Below are 21,263 nucleotides of genomic sequence, written 5' to 3' on the forward strand. Positions count from 1 at the left end.
TAACCTGGTGTTCAGAATGTGTGAGCTTTCCTTTTCTCTGAGAATTGTTTCCTCTTTTAAAAAAATAACACTTTGATTAATGTTTTTTAGTTTATCAAATGGTTATAACCAGATGAGGCATTGATGTAGGTCTTGGGATTGACTTGCTGATTACTTGGATCTTTTTTTTAAGGTTGGGGAGAGACTGCTCCACCTCCTGCTACCGTAGATAATGGCACCTCGGCATGGGGCAAGCCTGTCGACACCGGGAACAGCTGGGGAGAGTCCATGGGCGATGCAATGGGCAGCAGCAGTTGGGGGAATGCCTCTCTTGGGCGCCAAGCCTCCAATAAGTCTGGTAGGTGCTGCATTATGCCCTGGAATGGTGTTGGTGGCTTTGGCGAGCTGCCCTTAGTATAGTAGGGCTTGTGCAATGGCTGTGGCGTAGGGCTGACCATGGAGGAGAGTAAAGTGGTTGCATTTTTCTGCATCTCAGGGCCGAAGTCCATGCACGTCCCGGATGGCTGGTACGGGGGCAATATGCCTTTAGCTGGGAGTAACCAGTCTGGCTGGGAGGAAGAGGATGACGTGGAGATTGGGATGTGGAACAGCTACTCAGTGCAAGATCCCAGCATCTCTGTTCCCTGGCCCCCGAGCGCAAGGAAGCTGCCTTCAAAGGTAAGAGTTTTGGGCAGAACTGATGAGACTGGGCTGGGGACTTTGGCAACAACTTTCTTCCAGTCTTGGTGTAAAGTTGATGTGAGTGAAACTCAAGGCCTGCAGGCCAAATCTGCCCTCCCCTCTCTTGATCCTGTGCTCCCAATTCCTGAATTCCTCATCATTAGACATCATGGCTGGAGCTGATTGAAGGTGGGATCCAGGAACATTTGGAAGTCTGCAGTTTGTTCTGTTTGGTCAGGAGAGTGGGGTTGAATGTACAGACAAGTCTTGTGGATATGATGTCTGACCTTAAATGCCCTTTAAGCTTTTCTCAACTGCAGAGCCACAAATTGTCAGGAATATTAAAAATTAACTAGATATTTTAATTACAAAAATGTGAGTCAAGCACTGAAAGGATTAAATGGATGCAATGACTCAGCAATAGCTGTAGTTCAATATTAGCAGGTGTTCATGTAGCTTTGTAGGCCTCAATATTAGAGAGGTCCCAGAGGGAGAAGGCCTCAGTGTGAGAAGCTTTGGTGAGAGAAGCCCCAGGTTGAAGGCCTCAGTGTGTAGGCTGCTGTGTGTAAAAGCAACTGTGTGAAGTTCCTGTGTATGTTCGGTGTGAGAGGAGGTTCTCTGAGAGCGAAGCTGTTTATCTGCATGAGAAAGAAGCCCAGCGTGGAAATGAAGAAGGAAGTATAAAGAACTTTATTTGTGTTATGGAAACCTTGTTTTTGTAAATAGTGCAATCATATTATTTTACTACAAAGAAAAGCCTCCAAAGGAAGAGATAACATTATTCCCTGTGTTTTTATTCTTTTTATCACTTTTGGCTACTGACGCTGAGTCACGTTGCTGCTAATAAGTTACTCTGTTATACGCTTATGAAGAGGGTCTTGTTAATAAGCCCACTCGCCCAACACAAATGCAATCATTGGGTTGCAATTTCCATTATCACCAGATAACCAGAAGTAATGAGAGTTGTCATTCAATAACATCTGGGGATCCAAATTGGGTAAAAACTAAAGAGTCCCGATAATCACTATGGAAAAAGATTATAGTTGACTCTCTGCCCTCATGGCAAAATGTAGATATCCGGACCACTAGCCATTGATGGCCTTCGCTTCCAAACCTAGGGAGATCCGTATGTGTACAATCCATGCGGAGTTGGTCTTAAACCTATTCCTTCTGACTGTTCTGCTGAAGGGGGGGGGGGGTCTCTGGCACAAGGAACGTTCTCCTTAGTGATCAGTTGTCTGTGTGTATTTTGTTTTCTTTAGGGAACAATGAAAAATGGAAACAAGCAAGAGGATGCATGGATGAATCCATTTGTGAAGCAGTTTGCCAATCTCAGCTTCCCTGTGAGTATGGTATGCAAAGGACTTGCTGCTCCTTATCAGTTTATTTATTAAATGTGGTTGCAATTCTGCTTCTTCTTCGTGGTGTCTGTGAAATCGTCTCTGCTTTTACATATCACAGTTTGGCTTGTGATGTGTTTATCATTATGTCCAAACTATTGTACTTGCTTTTAAGTAATTCAGTTTTAAGTAATGTTGGATTTTTGTTACATCAATGCCAGGCCATAATCTGCCTCAACGATTTGCATGCTTATTTAAAAATCTTGCAGCACTTTGCCCTTTAAATATTTTGTAGCCATTTAGGAAAGATCTGAAATAAGAAGAAATGAATATTTGATAGAGTAAGGGCGGGAAATAAGGAAGAAGGCATAGAAAATATTAGAACTAATTTCTTGTGAATTTTTACCCCTGTGGAATGGACTGGAGGTCCACTACATTTAGATGTATACTCTTCTCCTCTTGCTTTTGTTTTCCCTTTTTTTTCTTCCTTTTTTCCCTTTTTATTTCCTTTCCCCTATCCCCAATTCCCCTCTGCACTGTAAACTTTCTGAAAAACTCACAATAAAAACTATTTATATATAAAAAAAGGAAAGACCGAGGAGGGAGTTGGGCATATTATTAACCCAGGGGCAATTCTTGTTTCAGAGAGAGTCGCCGGAAGAAATTATGCAGAGCAATAAGATGGAGATAACAGGAGGTAGGTGCCAAAGCCCTACCAGAAGTCTTCTCACATCAGCAGTTATTACAGCCAGCCCTTCATATCATAGTTCCACATTCAGTTGGGAGGGCCAACCGGGAGAATGTGGTATCAGGAGCACAAAGGCCTTTGTTTAGAGTAGGCATGGGTAAACTTGCGCCCTCCGGGTGTTTTGGACTTCAACTCCCACCATTCCTAAAAGCCTCAGGTCCTTTCCTTTTCCCCCTCATCCACTTAAGCAGGATGCGGCCCATCGAAGCCATTTATCCGGCCCCCACGGCACAAGGGCAGAAGGGGGTTGGGCTAAATGACCCAAGGGGCCTCTTCTTCTCTTACAACCCTTATTATTATTATTATTATTATTATTATTATTATTATTATTATTATTATTAACATTGAGGCTGGGTGGACATCTGTTAGGGGCAATACTAATGGCTTTTGGTGCACAAAGGCAGAAGGGGATAGAACTAAATGGCCCAAGGGGTCTCTTCCAACTCTCTTTATTATTATTATTATTATTATTATTATTATTATTATTATTATTAACATTGAGGCTTGGGTGGCCATCTGTCAGGGATGCTTTGCTTGTGTTTTCGGTGCACAAAGGCGGAAGGGGATTGGACTCAATGGGCCAAAGGGTCTCTTCCAAACCTCTTTTTATTGTTGTTGTTGTTATTATTATTATTATTATTTATTATTATTGCTCGGTGGCCAACTATAGTCCAGCCCTCCAACGGTCCGAAGGATCGTGAACTGGCTCCCTTTTTAAAAAGTTTGGGGACCCCTGCTCTAGAGTGTTGATGCGGGAGCTGTGTCTCTTCCTTTACAGGGATCCTGCCGGACAAGTGGATGGAGATGGAGAAGCACAACCTGAATGTGGCCGAATATAGCCGGGTGATAGGGAAAGGCCCTCACTCCCGCCCCCAGAATTCCAAAGAGTCTTCCATGGATCGGAATCCTTATTTTGATAAGGTGAGAGCCTCCCAGGAACACGTCAGGTAGGGAACACAGAGCCCCAATGACCATATAACGGCAGTGTAGATGGGACCCTTGTCTAAACATCCCCATTTGTAGAAGTGCCATGCTCTTGTCTGCTGCCAGATTAGGGAACTTGTGTGCCAATGAACTTTCTCCTCTTTTCTGCTTTTCTCCCTCTCCCTCCCTGCGGATGCTGGACCGGCTGGCCCTCTTCCCTTCTGCTTCCTCTCATTGTCGCCCCTCCTCTTCTTCCATCTTGCCTGTCGCCTCAGGATGGCCTTCTTGTAGCAGCCGACGATCCCCCAAATGTGCAATTCCTGCCCGGCCAGAGTGCAAAGTTCCCCCCTTCCAACAGTGCACTACCTAACCAGGCCCTTGGCTCCCTGAGCGCACAAAGCTTGAATCCTGTTAGACAGGTAAGGAGGTGCTAGGCATCCTCTCCAATTTGTATGTAATCAGAGGCTGCCTCCACTGTTTTTGATGTACTTTCCTGAAAGATCTCAGAGGAACCCCCTTGCAGTGAATGCAGAACCTTGGTGTTTATGCACTCTCCATTTGGCAAACTGAACCCCACCAAGAGAAAAGCCAGTTTTCTCGGGTGCTCTAAATTGTTCCTTGGGGTCACAGAGGAGTGGTCTGTCCTTTTCTCCTTCTGGAGACATCTGGGCCCTGAGAACGCCTCCTTCCATGTCCGCCTCACCTGTGTGTGCTTTCCTCTTGGGCTGCTGCAATGCCCCCAGCAAGCAACAGTCCCCTTTCCTTTCCTCCCTTTTGTCTGTTTCAGTTAAGTAAAGGGTACAGTTGTATCAAGTGCACAGGAGCAGTGTCAGGACCCACAGTTTCCCATTGTCCAGGAGAGGTGATTTAGATGAGGGGGAAAGCGGTCCCACCACTGGAACAAAACTGAAGTTTGTTTTGGCTTAAGAGCTTGCTTCTTCCATAATTGGGAAGGCTGTGTCTAATGGGGTTGTGTCACGCTTACTTCAAACGACCAGCATGAACACAGACCAAAGGTAGCTGTTATCAAAACCAATCTTTACTGAAGAACACACGACTTGGGAAAGCGTGACAGGGTTGCTTGCTTTGCAAGTGAGTTTGTCACAATGACCAGTGCTCCAGCTCGAAAACAAACCTATAGGAAGTGGCCTGTCACCCAGTTGTTCATCCTGTCTCTTTAGCTGAGCTATTGTAGTTTGTAGCTTGTGGCTTTCTGTTTCCAGACAGAATCATTGCTCACTCTCTAATTTAGAGTTTTACTAGCTGTGCCCGGCCACGCGTTGCTGTGGCGAAGTTTGGTGGTATGGGAAATAAAGTATTGAGGAATTGGTGGTAGTTAAGGTCAAGGGTAAAGGTTTTCCCCTGACATTAAGTCCATTATAATTGGGTGATATAGCTGTGTGGAAGGGCCTTGAGTCTACACTGCCATATAATCCAGTTAAAATCAGATAATCTGTATTTTATAGGCAGTGTGGAAGAGGCCTGAGGCCTAACTCTGCCTTCTCCTGGGCTGAGTGGGTTGCTTGGAGACAAAGTGGGCTAAAACTATTTAGGTGCTTGTGATTTCCTTTTTTTTCCATCATTTTAAAATGTATTTATTTATGCAATGCTTTTGACACGAAATAAAAAGTGGGCGGAGCTTAGCCTTCTAACTGGCAGCAAATGGAAACAATCAATTATTCCTCTCCCTCTAATTAGGACTTCCTTTTTCTTTTCTTTTTGTTGTATGAACGTAGAGGCATGGATGAGGGGTTGTGCTGCCAAGTTTAGTGTTTCTGGGATGTATAGTTTTGTTGTTTGGTCCTAGGCCGAAATTTCATTACTCTTTTTATATATATAAAAGGGAAAAAGGAGGCTCAAGCCAAGCTAAGTATATGGTAGTCACAGTGCTCCAAACAGGTGCTAGCAAGGATCACATAAACTCAATTTTGAATTGTTAGAGCTCTCATGGGGAAGAAAAGTTCCTCTTCACACACGTACATACATCCTATTTGAGAGACTGCTGTTGTGGTACTGAACTCAGCAGACCCAGATGTGTGGCAGCCCTGGCTCTGGGGCTTGTGCCCATCTTGGGAAGGACTTCCGGAAATAATAATCATCATCATCATAATCATCATCGACTTGTGATTTTGTGATACAAAATCCAGCATATCTATCTTGTTTGCTGTATCATACTATGTCATTGTGTCAATAATAATAATAATAAAACTTTATTTGTAACCTGCCCTATCTCCCCGGGTAGACTTAGGGCGGTTAGCAGTACAGTAGAGTTCTGGTTATTCGACATAAACGGGTGGGCTGAATGTCGAATAACTGGATCTGACGGATAATAGGGAGGCCCTATTATCCAGCAGGCCAGTTGAAGGAAGTGTCCCGTGCACGTTGCTAGGTAGATAGCAAGCTACCTAGCAACGTGCAGGAGCGCTTCTGCTCTGCCTCTTGGGAGGCGCCCGTGTGCGTTGCTAGGTAGATAACAAGCTACCTAACAACGCTCAAGGGTGCTTCCTAAGCCAAGTGCTCACCGCTCCGCCCCTTGGGAAGCGCCCGTGCGCGTTGCTAGGTAGCTTGCTATCTACCTAGCAACGCGCACAGGCGTCTCTCAAGGGGCAGAGCAGTGAGGACTCGGCTTAGCGAAGCGCCTGTGCGCATTGCTAGGTAGCTTGCTATCTACCTAGCAACGCGCACGGGTGCTTCTCTGCTCGCCGCCCTTCCTCTTGGGAGGTGCCTGTGCACGTTGCTAGGTAGATAGCAAGCTACCTAGCAACGTGCATGAGCACCTCCCAAGGGGCCTGGAACGTCGGATAATATGGAGTGTCGGTTAACGGAAGTCAGTTAACCGGAACTCTACTGTAGCTACTTTTTTCTCCCTCCGCAGAATGGCAACCCCAGTGGTCCCTTTGGAGGCCTGGCTGCACAGTCCCGGAGCCTGCCGCCCGGCCCAGCACAACCGCCCCATGGCGCCTCCCAGCAGAACCCTCGCGCTCAAGTGCCTCCACCATTGCTCTCCCCTCAGGTGAATGTGGGCAGGGAACCCTTGAACGAACTGGGATTGCTTCAGGAGGGGAGGGCTGTGGGGTGTTGTGTTGACACAGATTTCCTCAAATGATGCGGTCTTGGCCTTCTGTCCCCAAATTCACTTTGGATGTTCTGCCTGGCAGGTCCCGGTCTCCTTGCTGAAGTATGCACCAAACAACGGGAGCGTGAACCCTCTCTTTGGCCCGCAACAGGTTGCCATGTTGAACCAACTGTCCCAGTTGAACCAACTCTCCCAGATCTCCCAGTTACAGGTAAGTACACAGGGCAGCCTGGGGTTTATCCTCCCAATTCTTCCCAGTCCCCATTAACCTGTCCCTGGTCCTACTCCTAAACGCTCGCTTGCCCTGCCACAGCAGTTGCTGGCCCAGCAGAGGAAGGTGCAGAATCACAGGAACGTGCCATCCGGCGGCCGCCAACAACAGGAGCAGCAGGTATGGCTTTTAATCAATAAATGGTGAAAATGACACGGACTGAACTATAGACAAAGCATGAGCAAGAACGGATCTGATTTTATGTTTGAAATGTATATTTTTAATTCATAATGTATTTTAATAGTTTTAACTGTTTTATGTGCTGTTTTATATCGGTTTGTATGGGCATCTAATTGTTGCCACTGTTGTAAGCCGCCCTGAGTGCCTTCGGGTGAGAAGGGCGGGATATAAATGTGAGAAATAAATAAATAAAATAAATAAATGGCATTCACCCTTAGGAAGGTCACCTTGCATTGGGTCTTTTTGCAGACTCACAATAACTACACACACTCTTCATAAATCTTGACAAGACAGAGTATTTGCAAGTAAGAGATTGAAGTAGCTCTCTGCAAAAAATATTAACAAAGGCCTAAATCCGATTCTTAATCTCGGCTTTGTAGAACAATTAAATCAGTTTTGTTGATTTGGTGGGTTTACTGTAATTGGGAAAAGCCAGCGGGGCATAGTGGCTTGAGCGTTGGCCAGAGACTCTAGGACAGGCCTGCACAACATGTGGCCTTGCAGGTGTTTTGGAGATCAGCTCCCAGAATTCCTTGCAATTGGACAAGCTGGCTGGGGCTTCTAGGAGTTGGAGGTCAGAATACCTGGAGGGTTGCAAATTGTGTAAGCCTGTCCTATGCTTTGATTCTCTTCTGCTTGTCCATGGGAACCCCCTAAGTGCCCTTGGGAAACTCCTTAAACTCAGCCTTAAAAGAGATTCAAGGATGGGAAACCGCTTCTAAAGAAACCCTGCCAAAAAATCCCAAGGAGAGAGTTACCAGGAGTTGGAGGCACATCACAGCAACAATAGGATTTCTGTACATTTGACGGCGCAGTAGCAGTTTGGTTTGGGACTAGATTTCAGCTCTTTTGGTGCCATTTAGTGCAGAAGAGGAGTAGCTCAGGACCTCTGCCTCATTCTTCTTGTCTGTTCCCTTTCAAGAGCCGCTCCCTCAATATGCAGCAGCAGATGATGCAGCAGCCTTGTCCACTTGATCCAAATCTGCTCCTGAAACAGCAACAGCAGCAGCAACAACAGCTTCATTCGACAGCGATGAAGTCCTTCCTGGAGAGCGTGGTGCCTCATGGCAATGCCGAGCTGCAGAAGGGTCCCTCACAGATGAGCGCGTTTAGCAACTTCCCCATAGGTGGGTGTCCCCTCCTTTCTCTGCCTTCTGGTGGGGGTGAAGTGGCCCTTTGGCCTCAAGGGACAAAGAGTCCCCTGGCCCTTTGGCTTTGTGTGCTGGCCCAGAAGGACATTGCTTTAGTTGCCTAAATGGAACGTGTGTTTACATACTGTATTTCTTCCATTCCAAAACTCACTTTTATCCCTACATAAACATTTCCAAAAATGGCGTGCATCTGCTAATCGCAGGTGTATCTTATGTATTTTTGTTGGTTCTGATGATCCTGAAAGTAAGGTGCACCTTGGAATGGAAAAAATACAGGTATTATTATTCCCCACCTTTTTTTCTCCTTCTGTAGGTCACTTTAGACAGCTATGTGTCTGTTTCTTTTCTATTCCCATTTGCAAGAGGTGTCTGTGGGATCAGGATTGTTTTAAAACTTTTTGTCTTGTTTTATGTATTTATGTATAACTGCTTGAATTCGTTTTTGATTTTATACTGCTTGTTATTTTATTGTTTTGTTTTATATTTTAACTTGTTTACACTTTGATTTCTTTTGGGCTTGTCCCCATGTTAGCCGCCCCAAGTCCCTTTAGGGAGATGGTGGCAGGATACAAAAATAAAGTATTATTATTATTTTATTATTATTATTATTATTATTATTATTATTATTATTATTATTATTATTTTATTGTATGACACAGCAAACAAGATAGACATGCTGGATTTCATATCACAAAATCACAAGTCGAACACTTCCCAAGTGTCTAGGACTGTGTGATGTATTTTCGGATGATGCACGCAGATCCCAGTAGGGTGGCCTTTTGCAGTTGGCAGATCGTAATTTTGTCAATGTCTATTGTTTCCAAATGCTGGCTGAGATCTTTTGGCACAGCACCCAGTGTGCCCATCACCCCCGGGACCACCTGCACTGGTTTCTGCCAGAGTCTTTGAAGTTCGACCTTGAGGTCCTGATAGCGGCTGAGTTTTTCCTGTTGTTTTTCGTCAATGCGACTGTCACCTGCGATGGTGACATCAATGATCCAAACCTTTTTCTTTTCCACGACTGTGATGTCTGGTGTGTTGTGTTCCAGAACTTTGTCAGTCTGGACGGAAGTCCCACAGTATCTTTGTGTGCTCATTTTCCAATACTTTTGCAGGTTTGTGATCCCACTGTGATGTCTGGTGTGTTGTGTTCCAGAACTTTATTATTATTATTATTATTATTATTATTGTGGCTGATTCCTGATGTTTAGGAGGAGCCAGAAGCAGCGCCTGCCTAAGGCTGAATGCCAACCCCCGTAATGTCCAAAGCACCTTGTAATACTTCTCTTTTGCAATTGGGAGAGGAATAACGATGCCCAGTTCTAAATTCGAGTTCTTCTTGGGCTCATCTTCATGGCTGCAAAGCCAGGAAATTCAAGTGGCAGGTCTAGCACCTTGATCTTGTAACTAGAACCTCTCTGTTACAGGATCGAACTCAAACTTGAATGTAAATATGGACATGGGCAGCATGAAGGAGCCGCAGTCCCGGCTGAGAAAATGGACAACGGTGGACAGCGTTTCCACAAATGTGCCGCCATTGGATCAAAACGCCAGCAAAAACGGTAAGCTATATAGAGAGAGGCCTTGGATTGAGAGAAACCCCCCCCCCCCCCCCACAACACACACACACACCACCATTGAGCTGGCAGCATTTGGGGGCTTGTTCTTAACGAGTGGAGAGAATGTCATTGACGGGGTTTGGAGCAGGAGCGTCGGGTTCTGGAGATTAACAAGTAAGCTTTTTATGCCCAACAGATTTTAAAAACTGACTTAAATTATGCAAATCTTTGCAGTGTTTGGAAGGCAGCATATTTGGGATGCTTGTACTGAAAGTATCACTGGATGAAGTAATCAGACTTCACAGGAAAATCATAGTGTGCAGCTGCCAGAGGAGAGGGAAGCACATGACGGGAGAGGATTAAGGGGAACTAATGGGGGGCCTTTACGATGAAATGCAGCCCTGCAGAAAGCCAGGGCTCTTTCCCTGAAGCTGGAAGGGGCTGCTGGGCAGGAGGAGACCTATTTCCTGCCAAAATCATGCCATGCAAATGTTGGAGAGCATCTAAAGGGTGGTGTTTATTAGAGGGATGCAGTTCACTTGTTTCTGCAGGAGTGATTGTGATAATAATAATAATAACAACAGTCATAAAGAGCAAGAACACAAACCATAAGCCAAAATAAAAAAGCCAAAAAATGTTGGGAATACAGTGGGTTGCTGTGAGTTTTCCGGGATGTATGGCCATGTTCCAGAAGAATTCTCTCCTGATGTTTCGCCCACATCTGTGGCAGGCATCCCCAGAGGCTGTGGAGTGTATTGGAAACTAGACAAGGGGGGGGGGTTCATATATCTGTGGAAGGTCTAGGGTGGGAGAAAGAACTCTTTGTCTGCTTGAGGCAAGTGTGAATGTTACAATTGACCAGCTTGATTAACATTGAATGGCCTCGCAGCTTCAAAGCCTGGCTACTTCTTGTCTGGGGGAATCCTTTGTTGGGAGTTGTTACCTGGCCCTGATTGTTTCTTGTCTGGAATTCCCCTGTCTTCTGAGTGGTGTTCTTTATTTACTGTCCCGATTTTAGAGTTTTTTTAATATTGGGTGTCAGATTGTGTTCATTTTCATGGTTTCCTCCTTTCTGTTGAAATTGTCCACATGCATAAAACAATCAGGGCCAGCTAACACCTCCCAACAAAGGATCCCCCCAGCTAGAAAGAGGTGGGGAGTCTAAGGATCAGTCTCGCGTCATAACCCAAGAGGGGGTAAAATGGGATATAGGCTTTCCATTCAAGGCTTGCTTGATCCCTATCTCTGGATCTCTTCATTCTTATTATGGGAGCACCATTCCTTGTGCAGAGCCTTGCTGAATCCTAACCCCTTCCCTTCCAGGTGCTATTTCAGGCGGCTTCAGGCTGGAGGAAGCGTCCTTTGTCCCCTATGACTTCATGAACGGCAGCAACTCTCCGGCCAGCCCCCCGGGGCCCATTGGGGAGGGCTGGTCCCGCGCCAAATCACCCAGCGGTTCCAGCAGCGTCAACTGGCCGCCAGGTGAGCCCCTTCCAACCAAACGCAGCCATTGGGCACGGGACTTTTGGAGCCTTTGGGCCTGAGAACCCAGCACTTAAAACATACAGCAAGTTTCAGCAGATTCATAGAATCATAGAATAGTAGAGTTGGAAGAGACCTCATGGGCCATCCAGTCCAACCCCCTGCCAAGAAGCAGGAAATCGCATTCAAAGCACTCCCGACAGATGGCCATCCAGCCTCTGCTTAAAAGCCTCCAAAGAAGGAGCCTCCACCACAGTCCAGGGGAGAGAGTTCCACTGCCGAACAGCCCTCACAGTGAGGAAGTTCTTCCTGATGTTCAGGTGGAATCTCCTTTCCTGTAGTTTGAAGCCATTGTTCCATTGCGTCCTAGTCTGCAGGGCAGCAGAAAACAATCTTGCTCCCTCCTCCCTATGACTTCCCCTCACATATTTGTACATGGCTATCATGTCTTCTCTCAGCTTTCTCTTCTGCAAGCTAAACATGCCTAGTTCTTTAAGCCGCTCCTCATAGGGCTTGTTCTCCAGACCCTTGATCATTTTAGTTGCCCTCCTCTGGACACATTCCAGTTTGTCAGCATCTCCCTTCAACTGCGGTGCCCAGAATTGGATGCAGTATTCCAGGTGTGGTCTGACCAAGGCAGAATAGAGGGGAGCAGGACTTCCCTGGATCTAGACGCTATACCCCTATAAGACAGATTATACCCCAGATTAAAAGCTGTTTGAGCATAGCAAATGACCTTCAGCAATTATAGGAGCACAGTCAATCTTTAAACATTACAAAAGACTTGATTGAAATAACTGCATTCCTAAATAGGAAAGTTAGACCCCATCTGTCTCTCAGGAGAGGAACATAACCTCTTTCTCCTTCCCAGAATTCCGCCCCGGTGAGCCCTGGAAAGGCTACCCGAACATTGACCCGGAAACTGACCCTTACATCACTCCCGGCAGCGTCACCAACAATCTGTCAATCAACACTGTGCGGGAGGCAGACCACCTCAGGGACAGGAATGGCGGTAGGTTGGCCTGGGAGGGAGGGGAGGGGAGGGCAAGTCACCCAGGGCCTTATTGCTATGAGTGGCCACTCAGTGATCAGTACAAGAAAAGCATGACCTTGTTAGAAGTCAACTTTTTGAACCAGTGATATTCATAAGCATTCATGTAATGGCACACAGGTAACTCAGCTGTTAAATTGAAGAACCATGTCTTTGAACTGCCAAGGACAAAGACATGCCACTACAAAAATATATTTGGTAAGCAGAGGATGGTTGTTTCTTTGAAGCTGAAATTTCAGTTGCAGTTGCCCAAAAGATATACACTCTCTTGAAACCTCTTAGTTTAAAATATGCACTCAGAGATAAAAATAAAATAAAAATAACGTATCTTGTTTATTTACAAACATCTTGTATTAATTCATCATACAGGCAGATTTCTTATTAAAGTTCAGTTATAGATAGAATTCTGTGTTGAGTACATAGTCTTCAGATATAGTTGTATCCACTGAAGTCCGTAAGTCATACTTCTGTAGGTAAAGGTAAAGGTTTCCCCTGATGTTAAGTCCAGTCATGTCTGACTCTGGGGGTTGGTGCTCATCTCCATTTCTAAGCCAAAGAGCTGGTGTTGTCAGTAGACACCTCCAAGACCATGTGGCCAGCATGACTGCATGGAGCGCCATTACCTTCCCGCCGGAGCGGTACCTATTGATCTACTCACATTGGCATGTTTTCGAACTGCTAGGTTGGCAGGAGCTGGAGCTAACAGCAGCCGCTCCCGGGGTTTGAACCTGGAACCTTTCGGTCTCCAGCTCAGTGCTTTAATGCACTTCACCACTGGGGTTCTGTACTTCTGTACTGAAGTCCAAACAGCAACATGCATCCAGCTCTACTGAGGTGTAAAACAGACACATATCCACCTCCACTAAGTGTTAAGCAAACTGAATACAAAATGGAGTCTTGAGTCCGAACATGCTCAGTACAATCACATGTCTATAACCCCTCCCATACCAAAGAGGTTCAGTCACACTGGCAAGTTAACATAGACATAGGTTAGCAAATATATCCATTAACAAATAAACTGGAAGGTTGCTATTTCCAACAGGAACTAATCTGTCTCCTGTCCCTACAGGGTCATCCTCATCTCTGAACACCGCGCTGCCTTCAACTAGTGCCTGGTCATCCATTCGTGCCTCCAACTACAACGTTTCCCTCAGCAGCACAGCACAAAGCACTTCTTCAGGTGCGAATGGGGCTGGGAGCTCTCCCCAAACAAGGCTTGTGTTACCTGGAGGAAGGGTTTCCCTCTGCCCCTCCCTCACTTCAGGCCCCCCCTTTTTTTCCTGCAGCCCGAAACAGTGACTCCTCCAAACCGACGTGGTCCACGGCCTCCGCAAACGGCGGCAGCAGCGGCAGCAGCACCTCTCTGGCCCATGAGCTGTGGAAGGTGCCCCTGCCCCCCAAGAGTGTTGCGGCCCCCTCTCGGCCTCCGCCGGGCCTGACCGGCCAGAAGGGACCCCTCTCCTCCTGGGAGAACCCCCTGCAGCGCTTCGGAGGAGGAGGAGGAGGAGGAGCAGGATGGAGCGCCTCGGAGGGCAGATACACCCCCGGTGAGAAAGGGAACGGCAGAAGAGAGGGAAAGAGAATCATATACTGTATATACTCGAGTATGAGCCTAGTTTTTCAGCCCTTTTTTTAAGACTGAAAAAGCCCCCCTCGGCTTATACTCGGCTGAGGGTCCTGGTTGGCTTATATTTGGGTCAGCTTATACTCGAGAATATATGGACATTTATTATTTTTCTCTATTATTTATTGGTATTATTACATTTATTATTTTTCTCTATTATTGTTGCTACTACCATGTTTCCCCCAAAATAAGACAGTGTCCTATATTAATTTTTGCTCCCAAAGATGTGCTAGGTCTTATTTTCAGGGGATGTCTTATTTTTCCATGAAGAAGAATTCACATTTATTGTTGAACAAGAAAATGAACATTTATTATATACTGTACAGTAGTTGTCATCATAAACCAGCATAACCAGACAAACTGAATCCTATCAAGAATTTCTTGTTACTACCAATATTTCCATGTACAACTGGTATGTACATTTATCAATCCTGCATGTTCTGGTGTTCTGTTTGGCAGGCGTTGGGCATGCTTCCAAACAAAAACTTTGCTAGGTCTTACTTTTGGGGGAGGCCTTATATTTAGCAATTCAGCAAAACTTCTACTAGGTCTTATTTTTCGGGGATGTCTTATTTTCGGGGAAACAGGGTATTACATTTATTTTACTCTATTTTTTATTATTAATAGTACATTTATTATTTCACTCTGATATTATTATTATTATTATTATTATTATTATTATTATTATTATTTTATTATGACCCAGCAAACAAGACAGATATGCTGGATTTCGTATCACAAAATCACAAGTTGAACACTTCCCAAGTGTCTAGGACTGTGTGATGTATTTTTGGATGATGCACGCAGATGCCAGTAGGGTGGCCTTTTGCAGTTGGCAGATCGTGATTTTGTCAATGTCTATTGTTTCCAAATGCCGGCTGAGATCTTTTGGCACGGCACCCAGTATGCCCATCACCACCAGGACCACCTGCACTGGTTTCTGCCAGAGTCTTTGAAGTTCAATCTTGAGGTCCTGATAGCGGCTGAGTTTTTCCTGTTGTTTTTCGTCAATGCAACTGTCCCCTGGGATGGCAACATCAATGATCCAAACCTTTTTCTTTTCCACAATTGTGGTGTCTGGTGTGTTGTGTTCCAGAACTTTGTCAGTCTGGATGGAAGTCCCACAATATCTTTGCGTGCTCATTTTCCAATACTTTTACAGGTTTGTGATCCCACCAGCTCTTTGCTGCTGGGAGGTGGTGCTTGAGGCATAAGTTCCAATGAATCATTTGGGCCACATAGTTGTGCCTCTGTTTGTAGTCTGTCTGTGCGATTTTCTTACAGCAGCTGAGGATATGATCCATGGTTTCATCAGCTTCCTTGCAGAGTCTGCATTTTGGGTCATCAGCTGATTATGATGATGATAATGATGATGATGATTATTATTGCATTTATTATTTTCCTCTATTTATTATTACATGTATTATTTTCCTGTTATTATTATTATTATTATTATTACATATATTATTTTACTCTATTATTATTATTAAGAAGATGAAAATAATGATTTGATCAGAGCTGGACAGTCTTATCTTAAATTAGAGCTTTATGTAAATATTAAAAAAATATTTAACCTACTGATGCCTCAATTAATGTAATTTTATTGGTATCTATTTTTATTTCTGAAATTTACCATCCTGGGCTTATATGGGAGTCAATGTTTTCCCAGTTTTTTTGTGGTAAAATTAGGTGCCGTGGCTTGTATTTGGGTCGGCCTATACTCAAGTATATACGGTAATAGTAATAAATGGAAGGAGTGGGTGTCATTTATCACCTCTTGCAGCCTCTCAAGTCTGGCAGTTCAGCCATGAAATGAGGCACAGGGACTGTTCCCTCCCTCCCAAATTAGAACAGGACTTCTGATGCCTGTAGACCTTTTTATGTTTCCCCCATTGGGGTCCTGTGGAGAGAACACCCCGCCAGGCTTTCCTACCCCTTCCTTTCAGGTGAGATGGGCCTGCCTTCTTCACTCTCTCTTCTCCTCTTTCCTGCAGGTTCAGCTTGGGGCGAGAGCAGCTCAGGGAGAATCACCAACTGTCTTGTCCTGAAAAACCTCACGCCGCAGGTGAGGTTTTAAAATTTACATTTTATTAGTACAGTAGAGTCTCACTTATCCAACATAAACGGGCTGGCAGAATGTTGGATAGATTAAGAAAAAGCCTATTAAACATCAAAATAGGTTATGATTTTACAAATTAAGCACCAAAACATCATGTTATACAACAAATTTGACAGAAAAAGTAGTTCATTACACATTAATGATATGTAGTAATTACTGTATTTACGAATTTAGCACCAAAATATCATGATATATTGAAAACATTGACTACAAAAATGTTTTGGATAATCCAGAATCTTGGATAAGTGAGACTACTGTATTTATTTTTTCGTCTTTGATCTATACTTCTAATAGATGCATTTTAAAGGGCCCTTTGTTTTATCTGTGCATTTTAACTGCTGCCTCAAGCTGTGAAGTAGGTAACAATTACCTACTTGGGCCGGGCTGTGGCGCAGGCTGTTGAGCAACCAGCTGCAGCCAGCTGCAACAAATCACTCTGACCAAAAGGTCATGAGTTCGAGGCCAGCTCTGAGCCTGCGTTTGTCTTTGTCTTTGTTCTATGTTAAAAGGCATTGAATGTTTGCCTATATGTGTAATGTGTTCCGCCCTGAGTCCCCTTCGGGGTGAGAAGGGCGGAATATAAATACTGTAAATAAATAAATAAACAATTATGAACGTTCCACCCCCAGATCGATGGCTCCACCCTGCGGACGCTGTGCATGCAGCACGGGCCGCTGAAAACATTCCACCTGAACCTCCCGCATGGGAACGCTTTGGTCCGCTACAGTTCAAAGGAAGAGGTGGTGAAGGCACAAAAGTCCCTCCATATGTAAGTACGGCCGGCAGAGGAGCCCAGTGATGCCTGGGTTAAGTCTTTAGCAATGGTAAATTTTAGACATAGTCATTGTTTGGTTTTGGATGTTATGGTTATTGGCTCTCTGGTTGCAGAGTGGACTATAACTCCCATCGTCCTGGATTCAACTCTGAGGTCCCTCCGGTATTTTAAGTTGGTCATGATGGGGATGTGTATCATATTTGGTCTGGATCTGTTGTTGGCGGGAGTCACAGGACTCTCTGGAAGTGGGAGTCATCTTGGAAAATACATAGAAACATAGATACAATAGAGTCTCACTTATCCAACATTCGCTTATCCAACGTTCTAGATTATCCAACGCATTTTTGTAGTCATTTTTTTCAATACATCGTGATATTTTGGTGCTAAATTCATAAATACAGTAATTACTATATAGCATTACTGTGTATTGAACTACTTTTTCTATCAAATTTGTTGTATAACATGATGTTTTGGTGCTTAGTTTAGTAGTAGTATATATAGCAATGAATACTTTACTCAAGGTATCCACTATTTGTTTTCTCATCCACTACATTAGTGTAGTTCTTTAACACAAAGGAATACATTTAGCAACACTTGCAAAGGTATTGTGGAAAAACTATTCCTATTTATGGTTTAAGTGTCAATATTGTCAAATACAAATAAGAACCAAAACAAAGTCTTACAGTTGATTTGATAACAATCAAAATTTGCAAGTGTTGCTAAATGTATTCCTTTGTGTTGAAGAACTACACTAATGTAGTGGATGAGAATACAAATAGTGGATACCTTGAGTAAAGTATTCATTGCAATATATACTACTACTAAACGTAAGAGATTCCATAGGGACGGGGCTATGATCTACCACTGTTTCTAGCCAAACCCAGTTTATATTGATGTTAAATACGACACCATAATTCTCTTCGTTTGCAGCTTGTATAACAAGTGCCACTAAAAGTTGTTTATATAGAAGATAATATTACATCACCTACAGTACTTACATACTATATACCATACTTTCCTTTTTTACGTTTCTCTGTAGATGGCTAGATAGACAGATGGATGGATGGATGGATGGATAGATAGATAGATAGATAGATAGATAGATAGATAGATAGATAGATAGATAGATAGATACCTGCTTTGGCTTTTTATTAAATACATAGATAGGATGGATATTAGCACAAATAGATGGATACAAACTAGATAGATAGAAACATGGCTAGATGGCTAGATAGACACCAACATGAATGGATGGATGGATGGATGGATAGATAGGTAGATGCTTTGGCTTTTTATTATATACATAGATAGATGGATATTAGCACAGATAGATGGATACAAACTAGATAGATAGAAACATGGCTAGATGGCTAGATAGGCAGACACCAAAATGGATGGATGGATGGATGGATGGATGGATAGATAGATAGATAGATAGATAGATAGATAGATAGATAGATAGATAGATAGATAGATAGATAGATAGTTAGATAGATGCTTTGGCTTTTTATTATATACATAGATAGATGGATATTAGCACAAATAGATGGATGCAAATTAGATAGATAGAAACATGGCTAGATGGTTGGTTGGATAGACAGACACCAACATGGATGGATGGATGGATAGAGAGGGGGGGGGGGGAGAGAGAGAGAGATACCTGCTTTGGCTTTTTATTATATACATAGATAGATGGATATTAGCACAAATAGATGGATATAAACTAGATAGATAGAAACATGGCTAGATGGCTAAATAGACAGACATCAACCTGGATGGATGGATGGATGGATGGATGGATGGATAGATAGATAGATAGATAGATAGATAGATAGATAGATAGATAGATAGATAGATAGATAGATAGATAGATAATACCTCCTTTGGCTTTTTATTATATACATAGATAGATGGATAGAAACATGGATGGATGGATACAAACAAAGACAGATACAGAGAGAGACAAACAGACACAAGCAAACCTACGTTGCTGTTTTATTATATACATAAATGATTATCATGATAAATAATGATGATGATGATGGTCCTGAACTGTTTAGGGCTTTGTAGATCACGATGATGATGATGATGATGATGATGATGATGATGATGATGATTTCCTTCTCCCTTTTGACAGGTGTGTCCTGGGCAACACGACCATCCTGGCGGAGTTTGCCAGTGAGGAGGAGATCAGCCGCTTCTTTGCACAAGGCCCCTCCCTGGGCCCCTCCCCGGCCTGGCCCCCCCAGGGCCACTTGGGGGCCTCCTCTGGGGACAGTGGCGCCGGCCACGCCTTCCCCGGCCGCAGCGACCCCTCCGCTCACTGGAACGGGGCCGGGGAGCTGCATGGCGGGGGTGGCGGCAGTAGCAGCAACAGCAGCAGCAACAGCGTTGGGGGCTCCTCGCTGTGGGGGCGGCTGAGCTACTCCTCTGGCCTGTGGGGCTCCCTGGGGGGCGGGGGGGAAACCCGGGGGCTGATGGGCGGCCCCTCCTCAGCCCTCGGCGCCTTCCTCTCGGCTGACCATTTTGGGGTCACGGCGGCGGCAACAGGGGAGTCCATGTGAGGAGTGGGCCTTCCACCCCAGACGGTGACCTCAAAGCGGCACTGAAGTGGACCCCCCACGATTGGGCTCCCTGTGGAAGTGGTTACGCCGCTGCGCACATTTCCCCCCTCTCTTTTCCTCCCCCAAAACAGTCTGAAATACTTGAATCACGCAGGCCAAGACGAATATATATATAGGTAGGTAGATGCATTAAAAAAAATGTGAAAAGAGTCAGTAGATTTACACTTCCGAGGTTCGAGTGCTATCCAGAAGGAAAGAAAAGCAGGCGGACAGACAACCCAACGTAGAACCCATTTCATATCTTAGCTTGGTTGTTGCTTTTTTTTAGGCATGGGGGGGGGTGTTAGATGGAGCTTTTCTTTCAAAGCTTTTGCACAGACCTTGCAATATTAGCGGAGGAGGGAGCGACGGTTTGTCGGTGCCAAACAAGCAAAAGACGACGACAGAGATGAGACAACAAATGAGAGGAAGGGGCGCAAAAGCGTGAGTTGCGCCTGCCTCTATTTTATTTTATTTTTATTTTTTTGCAGAAAGGAATTTAAAAAAAACACAAAACGGAGCGGTTTGTGAAACCGTGCGCACAGCAGTTTGGGTCCTGCACTTTCCAAGAGGCTTTGGGGTTGTTCCTTTGAAAGAAAAATATGGGGAGGGGGGAGGCTCCTCTCATTGGGGAGGGGGCACTGCCTTGTTTACAGACGTTTGCGTTCCTTTTCCTTTCCACGTTTACTCTCCTCCTCCTCCCATCCTTCTTTCGCGGGACGATTTCTAAAACCAATGCGGACGGTAAAAGGTTGCTTTCTATCTCTGGGAAACCTCTCGAGCAGTGTTTGGCCATGTTCCCCTTTGTGTTGGTGGTGTTGTTGTTTCTGTTTGTTTCCTTCCAAAATCTTTGAAGAGCATGGCTCTCAGGAAAATGAGCAACAAGCCAACCAAGGTCCCCAGGAAAAAAAAACCCCTCCTTGTTCTTTATAGAATAATAATGATAAATAATGACTTTTTAAAGCACTGATTCCTACTTTGCTGTGTAAAACTTCTGCCAAAAATTGCTTCCAATGGCTGGAGGATGCCGCTCTGCGCATTCCCAGATTCCGGGGGGGGCTTGGTTCTCGACCTTTAATCCCGCCATGTTTGCAGAGAGCCCCCTCCCCCCCAAAAAACCCCCTTGATTCCTCGCTTTTCCTCTGCTTTGTGACCGTGTTCCATGTTTTAACCTTTTAAAAAAAAGCCGAAGTTTTAACTATGCAGACTGTAGCCAAGGTCTTGGACTTACAGAAACTTTGTTGTATACGTTTTAAATGTCGAAAAGTTCTTGCCAGTAACTTTTCTTGTGAAAGTGTTATTCGAATCATCTTACCGCTTTTATTGTTTTATTCCTTACCTTTTCTTTTTTGTTTTTGTTTTCGGGGTGCCACAAATGGTATTATGATGACGATGAAGCTTGTTTAGTCCGAGGACAAAGGACTAAACAAGGATAAAAAAAAGAAAAGAAAGAGAGAAAGAACGAATCTTTTTAAAACTGTGCCGAAAGACGCTCTCATTTCATTGCCTTGATTCTAACTGTCGTGTCCAGAAGATGCAAAAGTCACCCGTGGCTTTTTTTAACTGTTTACAAATAGAGTGTGATTGTAAAATGTACAGTTCGAGTTGTGGTTCCAAATGATGAAGTTTCTCCAGATATTAATAAATCATGACATGTTTTTTTCCTTCCTTTGTGGCTGCTTGTTCTCAGTATCGTTGGT

General features: G+C 44.4%; 1 protein-coding gene across 4 annotated transcripts in view; it reads left to right on the forward strand.

Annotated features, from left to right (window-relative positions):
• tnrc6a (trinucleotide repeat containing adaptor 6A) overlaps positions 1 to 21,231 on the forward strand; it is a 46,398-nt gene extending 25,167 nt beyond the window's left edge. For 2 of the 4 annotated variants that reach the window (XM_062964490.1, XM_016998558.2), the window contains exons 7-24: positions 173 to 337; positions 476 to 657; positions 1,923 to 2,003; positions 2,646 to 2,697; positions 3,527 to 3,669; positions 3,948 to 4,091; positions 6,548 to 6,685; positions 6,831 to 6,959; positions 7,062 to 7,139; positions 8,122 to 8,326; positions 9,778 to 9,912; positions 11,233 to 11,391; positions 12,263 to 12,403; positions 13,512 to 13,622; positions 13,729 to 13,989; positions 16,061 to 16,131; positions 16,815 to 16,954; positions 19,098 to 21,231. In XM_062964490.1, coding sequence (XP_062820560.1) covers positions 173 to 337; positions 476 to 657; positions 1,923 to 2,003; positions 2,646 to 2,697; positions 3,527 to 3,669; positions 3,948 to 4,091; positions 6,548 to 6,685; positions 6,831 to 6,959; positions 7,062 to 7,139; positions 8,122 to 8,326; positions 9,778 to 9,912; positions 11,233 to 11,391; positions 12,263 to 12,403; positions 13,512 to 13,622; positions 13,729 to 13,989; positions 16,061 to 16,131; positions 16,815 to 16,954; positions 19,098 to 19,524 — 2,762 coding nt within the window. In that variant the 3' untranslated portion in view covers positions 19,525 to 21,231. The remainder of the gene's footprint in view (positions 1 to 172; positions 338 to 475; positions 658 to 1,922; positions 2,004 to 2,645; positions 2,698 to 3,526; positions 3,670 to 3,947; positions 4,092 to 6,547; positions 6,686 to 6,830; positions 6,960 to 7,061; positions 7,140 to 8,121; positions 8,327 to 9,777; positions 9,913 to 11,232; positions 11,392 to 12,262; positions 12,404 to 13,511; positions 13,623 to 13,728; positions 13,990 to 16,060; positions 16,132 to 16,814; positions 16,955 to 19,097) is intronic. The other 2 variants (XM_016998556.2, XM_016998557.2) reach the window with 2 other exon arrangements.
• Positions 21,232 to 21,263: the final 32 nt, after the last annotated feature.

This window comes from Anolis carolinensis, unplaced genomic scaffold, assembly GCF_035594765.1.
Source record: "Anolis carolinensis isolate JA03-04 unplaced genomic scaffold, rAnoCar3.1.pri scaffold_13, whole genome shotgun sequence".
Taxonomy (NCBI): domain Eukaryota; kingdom Metazoa; phylum Chordata; class Lepidosauria; order Squamata; family Dactyloidae; genus Anolis; species Anolis carolinensis.